The 15,648-nt window shown below is 42.1% G+C and overlaps 2 protein-coding genes and 1 non-coding gene across 8 annotated transcripts in view; all 3 read left to right on the top strand.

Annotated features, from left to right (window-relative positions):
* The first annotated feature begins 1,498 nt into the window (after positions 1-1,498).
* Positions 1,499-9,628, top strand: haus6 (HAUS augmin-like complex, subunit 6). Its single transcript, XM_054752617.1, has 16 exons — positions 1,499-1,910; positions 1,998-2,093; positions 2,161-2,239; positions 2,904-3,036; positions 3,107-3,251; positions 4,876-4,935; positions 5,007-5,064; positions 5,133-5,306; positions 6,290-6,486; positions 6,560-6,689; positions 6,761-6,863; positions 6,941-7,001; positions 7,247-7,382; positions 8,479-8,577; positions 8,656-8,791; positions 8,857-9,628. The coding sequence occupies exons 1-16, from the start codon at positions 1,774-1,776 to the stop codon at positions 9,468-9,470; spliced, it is 2,358 nt and encodes a 785-aa protein (XP_054608592.1). The 5' UTR covers positions 1,499-1,773; the 3' UTR covers positions 9,471-9,628.
* Positions 7,034-7,164, top strand: LOC129168582 (small Cajal body-specific RNA 8). The gene has a single exon (XR_008566295.1). It is a non-coding gene; the product is annotated as a small Cajal body-specific RNA 8 (non-coding RNA).
* Positions 9,629-11,671: 2,043 nt separating the features above from the next.
* Positions 11,672-15,648, top strand: part of dennd4c (DENN/MADD domain containing 4C) — a 30,856-nt gene continuing 26,879 nt past the window's right edge. For 5 of the 6 annotated variants that reach the window (XM_054752616.1, XM_054752614.1, XM_054752613.1 and 2 more), the window contains exon 1: positions 11,672-11,947. The gene's annotated coding sequence lies outside the window, so the exon portion shown is untranslated. Of the gene's footprint in view, positions 11,948-12,225; positions 12,331-15,648 lie in introns of all 6 variants that reach the window. The other variant, XM_054752612.1, reaches the window with a different exon arrangement.

The following is a 15,648-nucleotide window of genomic DNA, read 5'->3' as shown; positions in this document are numbered from 1 at the left end:
CAAGAACTTGCGCCAATGTTTGCAATGACGTAATAGACTGGAAACTGGAAAAGGACAACGCTAAAAATGGAACGACTATTAAAAATACATTAAAATTTGATGAAATCACGGTGAAGACATGTAAAGGTTGCTTGCCACTAGTCATAAACACGATATTGGCCGTGTTTTAATTCCCGTACATCCACATTTACCTAGCATTTTAATTTGGAGGCTCATCCAAGTATCGATAACACCGATACCAAGGATAGTATCATTATCTGGTCGATACTAGCGTGGCGAAATTGAGATTTTTCAGTTCTCTTTTATGTTTATTTTCACGAATATCTGTGTTTTTTGTTTTGTTGTTCTTACTATTACATTCGTGATATTGTAATCATTATACATTGTTAGCTTGTTAACAATAATACGTTGTTGCGAATAAGGCGGCCAGTGTTGGCGGTGTTATGGTATCGGCAGGCACATGTTATGGATAACAAACACGGACATTTTGAATGCACAGAGATGTCGTGAAGAGATCCGAAGACACTTTGTTGTCCCATTCATCCACGACCATCACCTCATTCTGCAGCATGATAATGCACGGCCGAATTTTGCAAGGCTCTGTACACAATTCCTGAAAACTGAAAACATCCCAGTTCTTGCATGACTAGCATCCTCACGGGACATGGCACCCAATGTTTGGGATGCCCTGGATCAGCGTGTACAGTTTGGAGTGGCCTTTTATTGTGGCCAGTCCATTGTGGCCAATAATCATGCTGTGAGGTGGATGAATTATGAACGCTCACTAACACAAATTTTGCCATATTTGTGATCAATATTTTGAGAGAGATAGGTCTTTTTGTGTACATAGAAAAAAATGTAGATCTTTCAGTTCAGCTTTAAAAAATGGGAGTAAAAATGTGTTGCATTTATTTTTGTTGAGTGTAGTTTTGACACCATTATCTTACAACAGACTTGTATTGCCAGCTATTTAGACAACAGTGCCTGTATGGTGACTCATTTTCAGTGGATAGTAAATCTATACTGCTATACGAGCTGTACACTGGCTACTCTAAAGCATATCAAAGTTTAGTTCTGTAGTATTGTCCCTTGATAAGATAAATTGCTTGCTGAAATGTAAGATACTGTATCTATGATGTTTTTGTATGTTTTGCTTTAATGGATTAGTTCGACATGTAGCTACCCAGATATTCATGTTTCAAAGTATGTGATTTTTTGGGAACAACTGTACACCAGAAATTATACCTTAATGTGCTGCAAGAAGATTTCATCTTTGGCATCACGTCTTACGTTTTGTAGTGAAAGGATATTTATGTAATTAATGCCCACGTGTGTATTGTAAAACGCGGCATAGAAAGTTGTAATAGCTTAGTTTCCAAAGTACAGTACAGTACCACTATTATTAATGTAACTGCATTTATACTCCCACGCGATAGGAGGCGCGTTGTTAAATGAGCAAAACGGAAGTACAACGACTAACAATGTCCGGGTATATATATGAGACGGTTTGGCGGTTGTTTTATTTTGTTCAGTAGTACGCCTTGTTGACGGTAACGCAGGCGAGTAACTTTAAACTGACAGTTTAGTTGTCGGTTTTTAAATCCTGCTGTTCTTTAAACCGATATTGGGCATTAGTTACTCCTTTTGGCGTTTTTGTAACGTACATTGATCATTTAAAAACAAGCGCCGAAGCTAGCTATAAACGGAATTGTTAGTGTTAGCAAGAAGAATTAGCTAGCTGGCGTGGATACAAAACTTGTGCTTATTCTGGAGATGGCGAGCCAAACATTTTTACAAAAACAGAACGGTAAATATTTGTGGTTTTCTCTCCTCTCATTGGGCTTTCAGCGTGATAATTACCTCTTGTCAAATGTAAGCAAGACCAGCGCAAAACACGTCAACCTGGGACCGTGAGTCTTCTTTTGCAAAAAACAAAACGCCGATTCTTTGTTTTCTCTGCACAAATCGCACTCCCTAATTATCACTTGTTTGGATAGGACTATGTTTGACAAGCCCAACAAAGATGCTTTCTTCATTGTGATTAATTTCCTGTTGGAAAAACTCAATCCAACAAGGTTTCAACAGACATACAGGTAAATGATTTCTCAATCTTCAGTGGTTGTGAGTTTATTTCGTAAAGGAAATCCATTCTTTCTTTAGATTTTGCTGGCCCGTGGTTGGGAGTAAACAAGATGCTGAGTTCCGGAAAGTGACCTGCGCTTGGCTGCGAGAACTGATGGTGAGTAAGAACTAATTGGCTATTAACCTAATGGAGTCCTAGTACCTACAATCTCACGTGTGTGACGATACAGATATTTGAAACTACATTTTTGACAGTGTATTGACACATTGGGCCTTAAATACAAGTAGGGATTTTTTTGTGTGTAAAAATGTCTAATGTGAACACTTCTTATAAGTTAGAATGCAAATATAAAAGGTAGAATTAATAAACTCATGTACAAATTTAGCAAACATCGTTAAATGTGGTGAAATGCTTACAAAATAACAGAAATACTTACAATTTGCTAACTATGTACACAACAATTATGTCTCACTCCCCCATAAATGTATTTGTCCATTTGCCGAATGTAACATCCTTGATCATATAGAGGGAAAAGTCAGTCCTATGTCGGAATTCCAAAGCCATGAAGTGTGTTTTGATGTCAGTTGGCCACTTGGAGACAGTATTGGTTTACCAAACTGCTGTTCATGCTTCGAGTGATGGCAAGCTTGTTCCACCAAAACGAAGGTGGTGTCGCCTTCCTACACGTGAGAGATTGCAAATGAGAAATAGTCACGACACAATGACATGGTGCACAGAGGTTGTGGACTCCTGCAGCTGATTTTTTATTTTATTTTTTTATCTTTCAAGATTCATGCTGTTTCTGTGTCCTCTTCCTTAGGATCAAACTGGATACACAGGCTCCAAAATGGTTGCATCATTGCTACTCTCACCTGGCGGGCCTAAGTTCACCAGTTTGATGCTCCATTTAGCCAAACAGGTGATGCTGCAGGAAATGAAAACTTTGACCACAGGTAGGTCCTCCTGTGTGAACGAGATGAGCCATTTGAAATCAGTTATTTTATCAAGTATGTGTTTTGTTAGGTGACGGCTTTGTGCATGAGGCTGCAGCAATGCCCGCATCTTCACTCGACATGGCGAGCAAGAGACTCCACTTGGCTAAAACCAGGTTTTTGAAAGAAGCTGTACACCAGGATCGCTTACTGCGGGAGTACCACGATCGAGCCAAGTGAGTCCTCGGGGTGCTCATCCAGGGCATTTTCGACATCCTTTTAACTAAACTATTATTGTTATAGTGGTACTCATTACCTCCCATGTTAGGGCCTTAAACATCTTTTTAAAAGGTTTGACCCTTAAATAAGTTTGTACGCTTCGCTGCTCTCATGTAAGCATTTGGCTAGTTGTAGTTTTGAGTTTAGTCTCTGCATGACGTGTAACTTGCACCTCCCCAAAAAAGCTGAGACGCTCACTGTTAAGACTGTGATCGTTCGGCATATAGTGCATTATTTCCGTTTTGTATACCCCCGCGTCCCTAGTGAGGATTAAGCAGCATAGGAAATGGATGGATGAATGGGTGAACCATTGCCCAAAAAAAGTCAGACCTCTCAATCGCTCTGCGTTACTTTCTCTCCTTGCAAACTGTCGCCTGTCCATTGTTGTGTATATGATCCACAATGGATGAAGATGAAATCAAAAATGTGTGTGTGTGTGTGTGTGATTTTTTTTTTTTTATTTACATTTTTTATCTTAAACTGAAAATAAGTACACAGTAGACGCCCCTACAACGTAAATAATCCGTTCCGAGAACCTTTATGTTACAGGGATTTTATGTTATACGAAGCGTAAAATACATGTAAATAGACTAATCTGTTCCAAGATCTTCCCAAACTCACCCCTTTGGCACTTCAAAATATTCAAAGTCCACCAAATATGGTGGGAAAATTAGAAAACATTAGCATAAACATAGTAGAGTAACATTCCAATATAAAATAAGGTAATAAATAAGATTACTGTAAATGAATAAAACTGAAACAAAAACAATCCTACCGTTCACGAGATGTCTTGATCAAGAGCGCAAGTGGAGGCAGGAAGGAGGAGGAGGACTAGTCTGAGTCGAAACGCGACTCAGAGTCTAAGAGTCAGCTGGTCTCACAGACAAACGCACACGCACTACACGATAATGCTGTGTAAAAAAATGTAATTTGTAACTTAACTTAATTAAGTTAGTTTAAGGGCGACTACGAGGAGGAAGGAGTTTGAAGGGACAAGCCTGTCTCTCACAAACTCACATACGTGCTGTATAACTCAGCCAATGAGATGAGAGCGTAGGCGGTGCCCCGTTAATCAGCCAATGAGATGAGAGCGGAGGCGGTGCCCCGAAAATCTGCCAATGAGAGCGTGATGCGTCAGAAGGCGTCACTAAGTGTTAGTCTGAACTTGCACCGACTTGAGACGTTCGACTTGAGGCATTAATAAAGTTGATTGGGGAAAAAAAAAAAAAACTTGCACTGACTTGACGCTTTGTTATATGGAATTTCTTCTGTAATACGAAGCAAAAACTTTACATAAATTCTTTATGTTCAGTGGAATTAATGTAAAAGGAGGTTTATGTTATGCGAGGTAATACTGTATATGATTTAAAGCAGTGATTCTCAACTGGTGGGTAATGTATTGTTCCTGAGCAGGAAGGGGGGGGTATAAAGCTTGCAACACGTTAGAAGGTAAACACAAGGTTGCTGGGTCCCGCAGCCAAACCCGTTAACGTACCTTCTTTATAGTTTGGGGAGCTTGCTAGGTGGTTAATAACGTTAGCTTTGTGTTTACAGGTTAGTGCATCTTTTCATGTCTTTCAGGAGCATTGAGGATTCCCTGCAACACCTCAGAGCTGAGAGTAAGAAGTATGATGTTCTCAAGTAAGGGACTTAGTTTTTTCTAAGTTCTTGCTGCCTTTTGCAAGTTTATTCAGTTTTGTCTTCTATTTAAGACATCGTGTTGGTGATTCCCTCCAACCGGAAGTGTCATTCACAAAGAAAACTGAAATGGTATTCTTTAAATTTGAAAGTTGTGAGCATTTTCTCCAGAAGAGCTCATTATTAATGGTTGTGTTAAGGTTCGATCCCTGTGGACGGCCATCGATGAAATGCGGTTGACTACTGAAGAGAGCCAAAACGTGTTGGAAAGTGTCGTAAAAGGAGCGGTGGACCAGTACATTCTAGATGGCACGGACTGCCGCCTCCAAATTTCTCACAGCCTGCTTGAGAGGATTGAACAACTCCCCCAACAGGTGACTTTTGTGCCTTTTATTAAGCCTGGCTGGCAACACATTGTTTTGGGCATCTGCAGTTTTAAATCTAAAGAGCTGTTTTTGGCCATACAGTCTCCGATAGTATGTGGCTCAGCGTTGCCAGATATAAGATAATCATCATACTATAATTTCACCTTCTTTAATAATTCCAAAAATCTCATAATGCAGAGAAACAGATGTACACATCCTGCACTGCACATGCCGTTGTGTATTGTCTCGTGCCTAGTTTAAAGGTAAAACTGCCTTATAAGCTATACTATACACCAGGGGTGTCCAAACTTTTTTTCCACCGAGGGCCACATACAGACTAATAGAAGGACACGATACGATACATGGTCTCTGTTTGTTTTACGGTTACAGATCGTCCCGAGCAACATCAAATTGGGTATGTATCATAAATTTCCTTTAAAATACGATTGATTTCAAGCTTCTGGTACGCTAATATGGCATTTCCTATCTGGCAACATTAGTGTGGCTCCAAGAAGCCCTGTATCCACTTTTGACATACAGTGTAACTCTGCATGGTGCCATATCTCATACAAAAAGTGTGGGACAGGAGAACACAAATGTTAGCAGCACTAGCATAACTATTTGAGCTACAGTGCTAACATTACTCACATTTTAACAGCAACATCATGCTAGGTTAGTCTGTTCTCTGAAGACAAAACAAAATCATCAAACTTACAGCTCCCACATCTGTAGCTGGCTTGTGTGATCAGTTTTAAGATGTGTAGCAAAGCGTTTAAAAAAAAAAAAACAGTGGTGGGCGTGAACATGGAGTGGGCTCATCTCGCTGGAGTGGGTCACATTGTGGTACGTCCTTGAGGAAGATGGTTTTTTTTTTTTCCTTTTCGTCATGAAAAGTGAAGTTCCTTTTCTTTCAAAAGTGGAGCAAAGAAGTGAGACATATTCCTGTTAGAACTTTTTTTTCTAAGCGTTTTTTTTTAATGATTGTTTTGCAGTTGAGCTCTGGGAATGTGTATGAGGCTCAGCAACTGAACCTGCTTTGCGTGTTTGAGTTGGCAAACCATGCTCTGCGCCTCCTGAAGGAGGAGCGGTGCAGTGTCCAGAAGGCCCCCAAACCACAGCTCAACCTGATACATTTGGAGCAGAAATGTCAACAGATGGATCGTGGGCTGCAGGACCTTCAGCTGCTCAGGTTTGCAGTGGTGGAGGACATCATTTAGCATAACCAATTGCTTAAATGTAGTACTTAGCCTTGTTGCCTTCAGATTGAAGAATTCCAAGGAGGAAATCCCTGAGGTGAGGAGCCATATTAGAGACTTGGAGGCCGAGTGGGACAGGAAGTGGATGGAGACACTGAAAGACACGCCCTTGGTCTCGTTTCTCAGTGACGATCCAGTGAGTGCTCATTCAGTCAACTTTAGTCAATAGCTTTAAAAAGTGCCTGTCACATTACTTATTCTTTTTAGACCCCTGGCTTTCTTTCACCAATGGCACGCCTGTCATTTGAGCCATCAGCTGACAGTAGCTATGGATGTAGCATCTTCTCCCAGTTTCCTGCCAAGCTTCCTGGTGAGATGAGTCCAGTGACATTGCAACCCATTTTAAGTTAGATTGTAATGTCTTCTTTTGCTTGTTCAAACTTTCAGATAAGTCTGCAGAGTGTAAGGTTCCAGAGGGTGACGGCAATACTTGCTCATTCCTCAAAAGGTAATTGCTGTCATTCTTTGAATGTAATGTATTGGGAGGAAGATACTTGGACAGTCCTAAGCAGTGGTCTGTCCATCACTGGTCCTCCCCATAGCATCCCTGCTCTCTGATGACTGTGGTGAGTTGAGAGAAATCACCACAGACAGATACGGAGCAGACACTCTGCTAATTTCAGGTCTTGTAGACTTCTGTCACAGTGCAGACATGCCTCTGTGAATAAGACATTGCTCCTTGTTTGCACACAGCTCCTTCTCCACATCTGAAAATAATCTAGGAGGGGATATTGCAGCCTCTGCATCGCCCCAAGTCAACTCCTCTCTGGACTGGCTTTTTGATACGCCTCCATCACCTTCCCCGAAGACGCCGTCTGTACCACAACAGGTAATGTAACTGTTGGATTTTACATGAAGGGTCCCACATTATCCAGTTTTTTGCCAATTTTAAATAGTCAGAAGTACCACAATAGTGTTTTGGAAGTAGGGCTGCAACTATTTTATTTAGGGATGCTCTGATTGATCGGCCACTGATCAGTATTGGATGATTTCTGATTTCATGTGATCGGCATATGCCAATAAATGCCTTTCAACGCCGATCACCTGGGGCTAGTACTATTGCAGGCCGCAGCGGTCACTGCGTGCATGTGGTGTCTTGCCTTAACATTGTGGGCAGTGACCTCCTCCCACTTTCACGGCACCCCTGTCCATTAAAACACTCAATAAATTGCAAAATATATTATTAATCCCTGTGATTGGTATCGGACGATTTCAGTCCTGGATCATCGGTACCTGAATCAGCAGCATTACACCCTGATAAAGCATCCTTTATTTTAATAGTTGACTAGTTAATTTTAGCTCATGGTCAAAACCTATTATAGTAAATTCTAACAAGAACAAATATTTTTACTTTATTACTAATATAACATAATTAACATTACAATTACATATAGAATTCTAATATACCCAGTGCAGGGTGGACCTCGCCTCTTGCTCAAAGTCAGCTGGGATAGGCTCCAGCATACCCCCGCGACCCTGAGGATAAGCGGCATAGAAAATCGTTGGATGTATGGATTATAATATACATGTTACATATATTAGTATAATTATAACATAATATAAACTTTATTACTTATATAACCACCGTGATAAATAAACAGACTTGAAGTGCAAAATGTCCTGTAAATGTCAGTGCAAAATAAATTTTTATAGTATTTATATCCTATACTGTTAGGATTTAGCTGCCATTATTTACCTAAAGAAATGTGTAAACATGAGCATTCCTTATCATAGTTAAAACATTAGCAGCCTGTCTTTAAAAAAAAAAAAAAAAAAGTATTTGTCAAGGTTGTTTACACAGGATGGTGGTATTAACAGGCTCTAGGACATATTACTCGTAACATCATTAAAATATCCATTTTGCATAATCGAAGTAACCTGTTTCTGGGTTACCTCATCCTTGTGTCCATTGTGATTTGTTCCAGGCCACTGTGAGCATGATTGGTCATCTTCTTGCAAAGGTGACGCCCACCAGGGCCAAGACTCCAGTATTAGACATGGAATGTGATAACCTTGCTGATCAGGTACAGAGATTACTGTCTTTAAAACAATAGCTGACCTGTGGTTGCAGTTTTTTCCCCAACAAGTCTGTTTGTGTGAAGTTTGCAGTTGCTGTAGCTTCAACCAGTTCAACAGCAGACCAACTTGCAGATTTGGATCTGGAGTGGATTCTCGGCACCCTTCATGGAGATCCCTTCTCCACTAGGAAGCAGCTGCCTCGCACGCCTGAGAGTTTGAGTAAGTTATGTGCTACCTTTGTGTGCGCTCAGTGATTATTCATTTCCTGCCAATTTTTCTTCCAGTTTTGGATATAAAGACCTCCTGGCGTAAGGCAGTAGAGGAAGACGGCACAGAGAGAGCGCAGCAGGCACTTAAGTGTAACAACAGCATCACTGGGCACCTCACTCCCCTCGGTGAAGCTGGCAGCACTCTTCTGAGCTTGCCTGGCTGCTCAAACAGTGTGTGCTCCCCGAGCAACCAACAGGGAGCGGTGATCAAGTCGTCTCTGCTCTGGAGCACATTGAGCACTGCAGACAGCTTGAGTGGCACCACCACCGGCAGCAGCGTGCCACAGTTTAGCCTCGATCAAGAAACTCTACCTGAACTGCCCAGCTGTGACAGTTTCCTCAGCCTTGATGAAGAGGAAGATGAACCTCTCATCCACTCTCTGAAAAAAGACTGCACACTGTCTCCATTGAACTCAGGTCATTGCCAGATCCAGCAGCTGTGTGGTGGCTCCTTTGTGGGGAACATAAGATCACCTGAGTGCATTCTACTGGGTGATACTCCAGCAGAAGCCAATAAGGAGGTCTTTTCACTGGATCTAGATGCACTGGACGCACAGTCCCCCACAAAGCAAGAATACTGCCTCCCCACACTCATTACATTCTCCCCGATAGAGGACATGAAGTGTTAGCTACGTTGTCTTTGTGTATGGTGTATTTTTAACCTTATTTGTACATTTCTGTTTTGCACTAACCGGAAAAAGTCTTATCTGTAGTAATACACACGTGCAGTCCAGTTGTTTTTTTTTTTTTTTTTTTCCAGCCTCATTGCTTCTAAAAATCCTATTAAACTGAGCTGTGAATTTTTTGAATTTATTTCCACTACCACTCCCTTTTAATATAATTGCTGCAGTGTATGTCCAGAGGAGTCACAGCAGTTTGGTTTGTTAAAGTTAGTCATTTGTCATATTAGTTTTGACATTGTCAATGGAATTGTCTTAGGAAATTATAGGTTATATTTTGAAGTGATTTTCTTATGTCTCCAAGTATCGGTCACTTCAAATGACACTGAAATGTTTTCCTCTTTCAGATCATTGAGGATCTGAAAAGTTTCTTTGCGAGTCTGGTATCCTCATAAGCTCTTTCTGTAGTGTTTTTGCCATCATCAAGACCTAAGTGTCTAAATGTTGTCCACCAAGGGCTACATACAGTAAACTTGATGGCTGTGAGGGCTATTGTTCTTTCATTATTACATTTGTTTATCAAGTAATGCGAAGCAATCACATATACTTTGTATTATACTGTATTGTGCCTTCAACACCATCCAGCCGGCACTACTCAGAGTGAAGATGGAGAGTGTGGGAGTAGACCAACACCTGACTGCATGGGTTATAGACTACCTCACCAACAGACCACAGTATGTGAGGCTCCGTCACTGTGTGTCTGACATGGTACTCTGCAGCACAGGTGCCCCTCAGGGTACGGTGCTCTCCCCTTTCCTCTTCACCCTCTACACCTCGGACTTCACACACAACTCCACACAGTGTCACATCCAGAAGTTCTCCGACGACACAGCCATCGTTGGTTGTGTTTCAGAGGGGAATGATCTGGAATACAGGACGGTCATCAGGGACTTTGTCAGCTGGAGTGAGTTTAACCAGCTGCAGCTCAACACCAGCAAGACAAAGGAGATGATCATTAACTTCCAGAGGAAAACATTTCACTTTACACCGGTGAACATCCAGGGAGCGGACATAGAGTTGGTAGACAGCTACAAATTCCTGGGTGTTCACCTTAACAACAAGCTGGACTGGTCCGTCAACACCCACGCCCTCTACAAGAAGGGCCAGAGTCGCCTTCACCTGCTGAGGAGACTGAGGTCCTTTGGTGTGTGCAGGACTCTTTTATGGACCTTTTATGACTCTGTGGTGGCCTCAGCCATCTTCTACGCTGTGGGCTGCTGGAGAGGGGGCAGCACAGACAGGGACAGGAGCAGGATAAATAGACTGATCAGGCGAGCTAGCTCTGTCCTGGACGGTCCTCTGGACTCCGTGGAGGAAGTGGGGGAGAGAAGGATGTTGGCTAAGCTGACATCCATCATGAACAACACCTCTCACCCGCTACATGACACTGTTGTTTCCCTGAGCAGCTCCTTCAGCACCAGACTGTTACACCCACAGTGTAAGAAGGAGAGGTTCCGCAGGTCCTTCATACCGACCGCTGTCAGGCTCTACAACACCTGCACCACCTGAACCATGTTGTAGACACTATGCTTTCTTTACACTGTTCTCTTTACTTGTCTTGCTGCTGTAACAAGTAAATTTCCCCGCTGTGGGATAAATAAAGTACATACAATACAAGTAAGTAACAAGGTAAATTAATAGTATAAGTGTGATGTTAAAACTTTCAATGGTTCAACTTTTTCTCATTTATTTTATTCCTTTTCCGTGTGTACCTAACCCTCAGAAATGCCTGATGCAGGCTGCGCTTAATTTAAATTTTACAGCTATACTGGGAGCAGAAAATGGCCCCCAGGGCGCACTTTGGATGACCCTGTGCAACAGGTTTCTTGTAGAACTCATGTTTGTGTTTTTTTTTTCCCCCTAATTTTTGATCCTTCTCATTTTTCTGATGTGGTGCCATGTTCATTTTCATTCTTGGAATAAGCTATGAGGTGCAAATGACCCCCGGGCCAGACTTTGGCTACCACTGGCTCAGAAGGAAAAGAAAAGAAGCTAAACTGTTGGACATGTCATAAAAATAACGTGTCACGATATTATGTTACACGTACGGAGCTCAGTGGAAAAAAAACGTGAATGAAAACCACCTTTTCCGTTACGTCCGCTTTATTTTGAAACCAAACCGGAAGAGGCGTAGGGTAATGGCTAATAGCTCGCTTGTCAGTCCTTGTCAGTTGTGTCGACTCTGGGCGGTTCCGTCCTGACTTGCTCAACTTGAGGAAGAAAGCACACCAACCAGCCAACAAACATGACGAAACATGGCGCCGGCCTTTAGCGACAGACACGGTTGAAAAACTATGGCGAACTAAGTTAAGTCACCGAAGTTTTACAGTTTTCCTCATTTGCGCCAACACAAGTTAGCAAGGCGGGCTAAACAGAGCAAGTTGCTTACATGTCAACATTGTCCCTCACGGCGGTGTAAACAGCCGGTAAGTACTCACTTTTTGTTTTCTAAGATTTGAACAATGTTTTCAACTAACCACCACTTAACAACATGTGAGGCTACTTTAGTTTATTTTACATAAAAACAGGATCGATGCGCACAAGTGGACATTTGTTGTCCCGCTATCAGCAATGTTGTGCATTTTCGTACAATGCCGTACTTGGCTTATTTTATGTGCTCTGATGCAGCAACAGTTGGACATAGTAAAAAGTAACACCACTTAGTTCCCCACCTCCTTCCCCATCTTCTCTTTCTGCCATCCAGGCCCACCTTGACGCCTGATTAATCCGATTGTGGCCTCCTGTAGTCCGGCTAGACTTGCAGGTGTCGTTAGTCCTGCAGGTAGAATTACAAGTGATTATGTTGGAGGTGAGTGTGCAAGACGTAAACATTAGTTTTTCATGCTATTTCAGTTGTTAATAGTTGATAATTGCGTCGCAATAGTGGGGTTTTCTTTTTTGGTGCGATATTTTGGTTATAATGTATATGGACCACTGAGCAAAATCTACATATGCAGTACTGTAAAGTGGAATCCACTTAATGGGTCCCGCTTATGTCGACAACCCATATATATCGAACAACTCATCAATTCCGAGTCCACTGTGGTGGTGGTGGTGGTGTTATTACCATTATTATTATTAAGCTGCTTAAGTTAATGTCGACATTCACAATCGACCGCTTTTCTCGTCATAAAATCTGAGATCCAAGAAGTAATTTCTATGAAAATTGTTATGTCGGCATGTGTTATAGTGTTATCAACTTCCTCATTATGGCTAAACAGCTTGCCACAACAAAACTGCCTAGTGACACATCATTAAAACGTGCACACATTCACTTTCTGTTCAGTGCAAAATAAGCTTCAAAATAAAAGCTCGGCAGTATTAACCTGGAGTCTACACCCATTTTTTTAGATAGTTGGCCACCGGAAGAAAGTCAAGACATACAGTTGAAATTACTGCAGCACATCTGTTAGACGGAATATAAAATATTGTAATGTTGGCGGAATGACGATGAGGCAGGTGCTTTTATTGGTGTCTCCAAACAGCACTGTATACATTATAGCAAGATGCACATCACACTTCAATGTGGCCAACACGGGCGGCTTGGCAACTCTTAACAGGCACATGTCACTTCCCTCTGTATGCCAACACCTGAATTACAGCTCAGAACCATACACAATACTCCCGTTGCTGTAATATCATGTGAAAACAGAAGATCTTGCTTTCAAATGTTCACTGTCACGACCTGTTGGTGCAGGCAAAAAGACTTTTCTCTTTCTGTCTTCTGAACTGCTCAAGCAAGGTTGGATGAGCTTTAATGATTTTTAGCAGCTAATTCTTCAGTAAATAACGTGTTTAATTTACAAGGTTTCTTTTTAGGAAAATGCAATAGTGCAGGCAAGTGAAGCAGTAACAGTTTGAACACTGTGAATTGTTAGTTTACTTTAAAATAAATTCTTTATTGGCTCAAGTGCAGCATTAATACTTCCAGCTTCATGTCTACTGAACAATGGCGACATACTGCTTTTGTCTTACCCACTTGCCTTTGTCCGTTTACGTATTTCACTGGGAAGGCCAAGTGTTCCCAAACAGGAGATTTGAATAATAGAAGTGCACTGTATTTGTTTACCGAGCAGACGAGTAATACGAGGCACACTTCCTGGCCCTCACTCAATGTGCACCGTGTGAGAATCGATATGTCTCTGCACTGTTCCAATGTTCCGTTCTGAAAACTCTGACTATGAATACATGTACCATGACAACCCTATTGGACGCAGTACAACAATGATTTAAAATGTCTGAACCTCATAAGTGCTGGGCCACGTTTGTTGAAAATAAATCTCGTAAAATAATTTTTTTTCATTACATCTAAACTTCTACAGTACATAGATGATCTTGGTATCAAATTGAGAAGGAGGTTTTGATGGTTTGATGGATGTGATATCGGGGTGTCACGACATTAAGTGAAAAGCAAGAGAAAAGCATTCTCGCAAGAACAGGGCAGACAGAAGCCAATCAGACTGTGAGCTATGGCATCGCTACTGTGAACGGTAATACAGTAATATGGAAGTGCATGAGGCAGGATTGGAACCTCACATTAAGTCCTTTATGTACACTACTGTATAAACTTTACAATCCAGCGTACCTCTATGACATTTGGCTGCTTCTTCCAATGGAGTTGAACAGCTTCCGTGGTTAATGTCCAAGCAGAAGCTGTAGTAATTCTACATTTGATCAAAGTTATTTAAAGGCCCGGTCACACCGCCCGAACTTTGCTGTAACTTTGCAACGGCCAGTCAAAGTTTGGCGCCGTTAGACGCAAGTTCGTGGACGCTTGGGTCCGCTAGGCCAACGCAGAAATCTTGAACGTTGGACCACTGCTGCTTCGCCAGCTTTGCCCTGGCAGTGATTAAACGTTGCACAAACTTTGGTGGAGCGGCTGTAAGCGTTTTACGAGCGGGCATGGGATTGCTGGAACGGTGTCAGGCGTTGAAGCAGCGATGAAGCAGCGATCCATTGCGGTGATGAACTTTGGTTTGCCGTTGGTATGGAGGTGTCGGAGGAATTTGGCTCTAAATACGGGGAGAAATGGACCCAGGAGCCCATTTGGAATAGCCGTTGAGTGCAGACCTCAGTTATATCGAATTTGCTCAAAGTTACAGTAAAACTGTACTACCATGGATGCTGAGAGACTTGCTATGATTGGTGCACTAGTCCAGCAGCAGAATCAGAATCTCCTCAGATTGCAACAAGCTGTTGACAGAAGGAGAAGAGAGAGAAGAAGGAGAGACAGAGCTGATGGTGGAGCTGAGGAATGAGGATACACAAGCCTTCCAGCACTTCATGAGGATGCCACCAGCCCGCATGCGCAGAACGCTGCTCTATCAACGCTCGCGTCACCGCTAAACCAACGTTCGCTACCGTTAAACCAACACTAAAGCAACGCCGGCTTCAGCGGTGCACCGCTAGGACAACGCCCGTGTTTTCATTTTTTTCCCCATTTTGTGCGCGGTTACGAGGAACGCCACAGCAAAGTTCGGGCGGTGTGACCGGGCCTTTAGATTTGTCAGATCAACACATGTAGACTTGCTGCACCCTTAATCACAGAGCGGTTTAATTTATGCACAACACACACCTTGTACATAGAAGGGGTTCGTGTTGAATGGGTGCGCATTAAATGTGAAAAGTGTTTTTTGCATCATGCATATATTTGTCTTTAAATATATGTATAACATTGTTTTTTTTAATCATAAATATCAAAGATCAGCTGGACAGCCCTGACGTAAACAGACTAAGACAAGTAGATAAGACAAAAACAGTGAGCTGGCATTGTTCAACTGCAAGCTGGAACTATTATTGCTGCACTTCAGCCAATAAGGAACTTACATGTACTACCTGCCACTTATGTAGCTTAGTGGGCAACGATGTCGGCATCTGGCACGGGGACTGTGGTGTGATTCCTAGTCAGGGTAAATAGCAACATATGACAATATATTTTTTAAACAATACTGGCCCTCACAGTGTCTGTCTGCCAAGAAAGAATCTGGCTGGTCAAGTCCCCACTGAAGGCCCGGGTGGCAAATGCACCGCACGCCATCCACATAAAAGATTAGTAGTAGCAGCTACAACTGCTGTTTATTTGAACCTTTTATCATTTTTAGTTTTTGTTTCATTTTGTGGAAAAAGT

This window comes from Dunckerocampus dactyliophorus, chromosome 15 (assembly GCF_027744805.1).
Source record: "Dunckerocampus dactyliophorus isolate RoL2022-P2 chromosome 15, RoL_Ddac_1.1, whole genome shotgun sequence".
Lineage (NCBI taxonomy): Eukaryota > Metazoa > Chordata > Actinopteri > Syngnathiformes > Syngnathidae > Dunckerocampus > Dunckerocampus dactyliophorus.
Note: the sequence above shows the minus strand (reverse complement) of the source record. Positions and strands in the feature narration are given on the sequence as shown.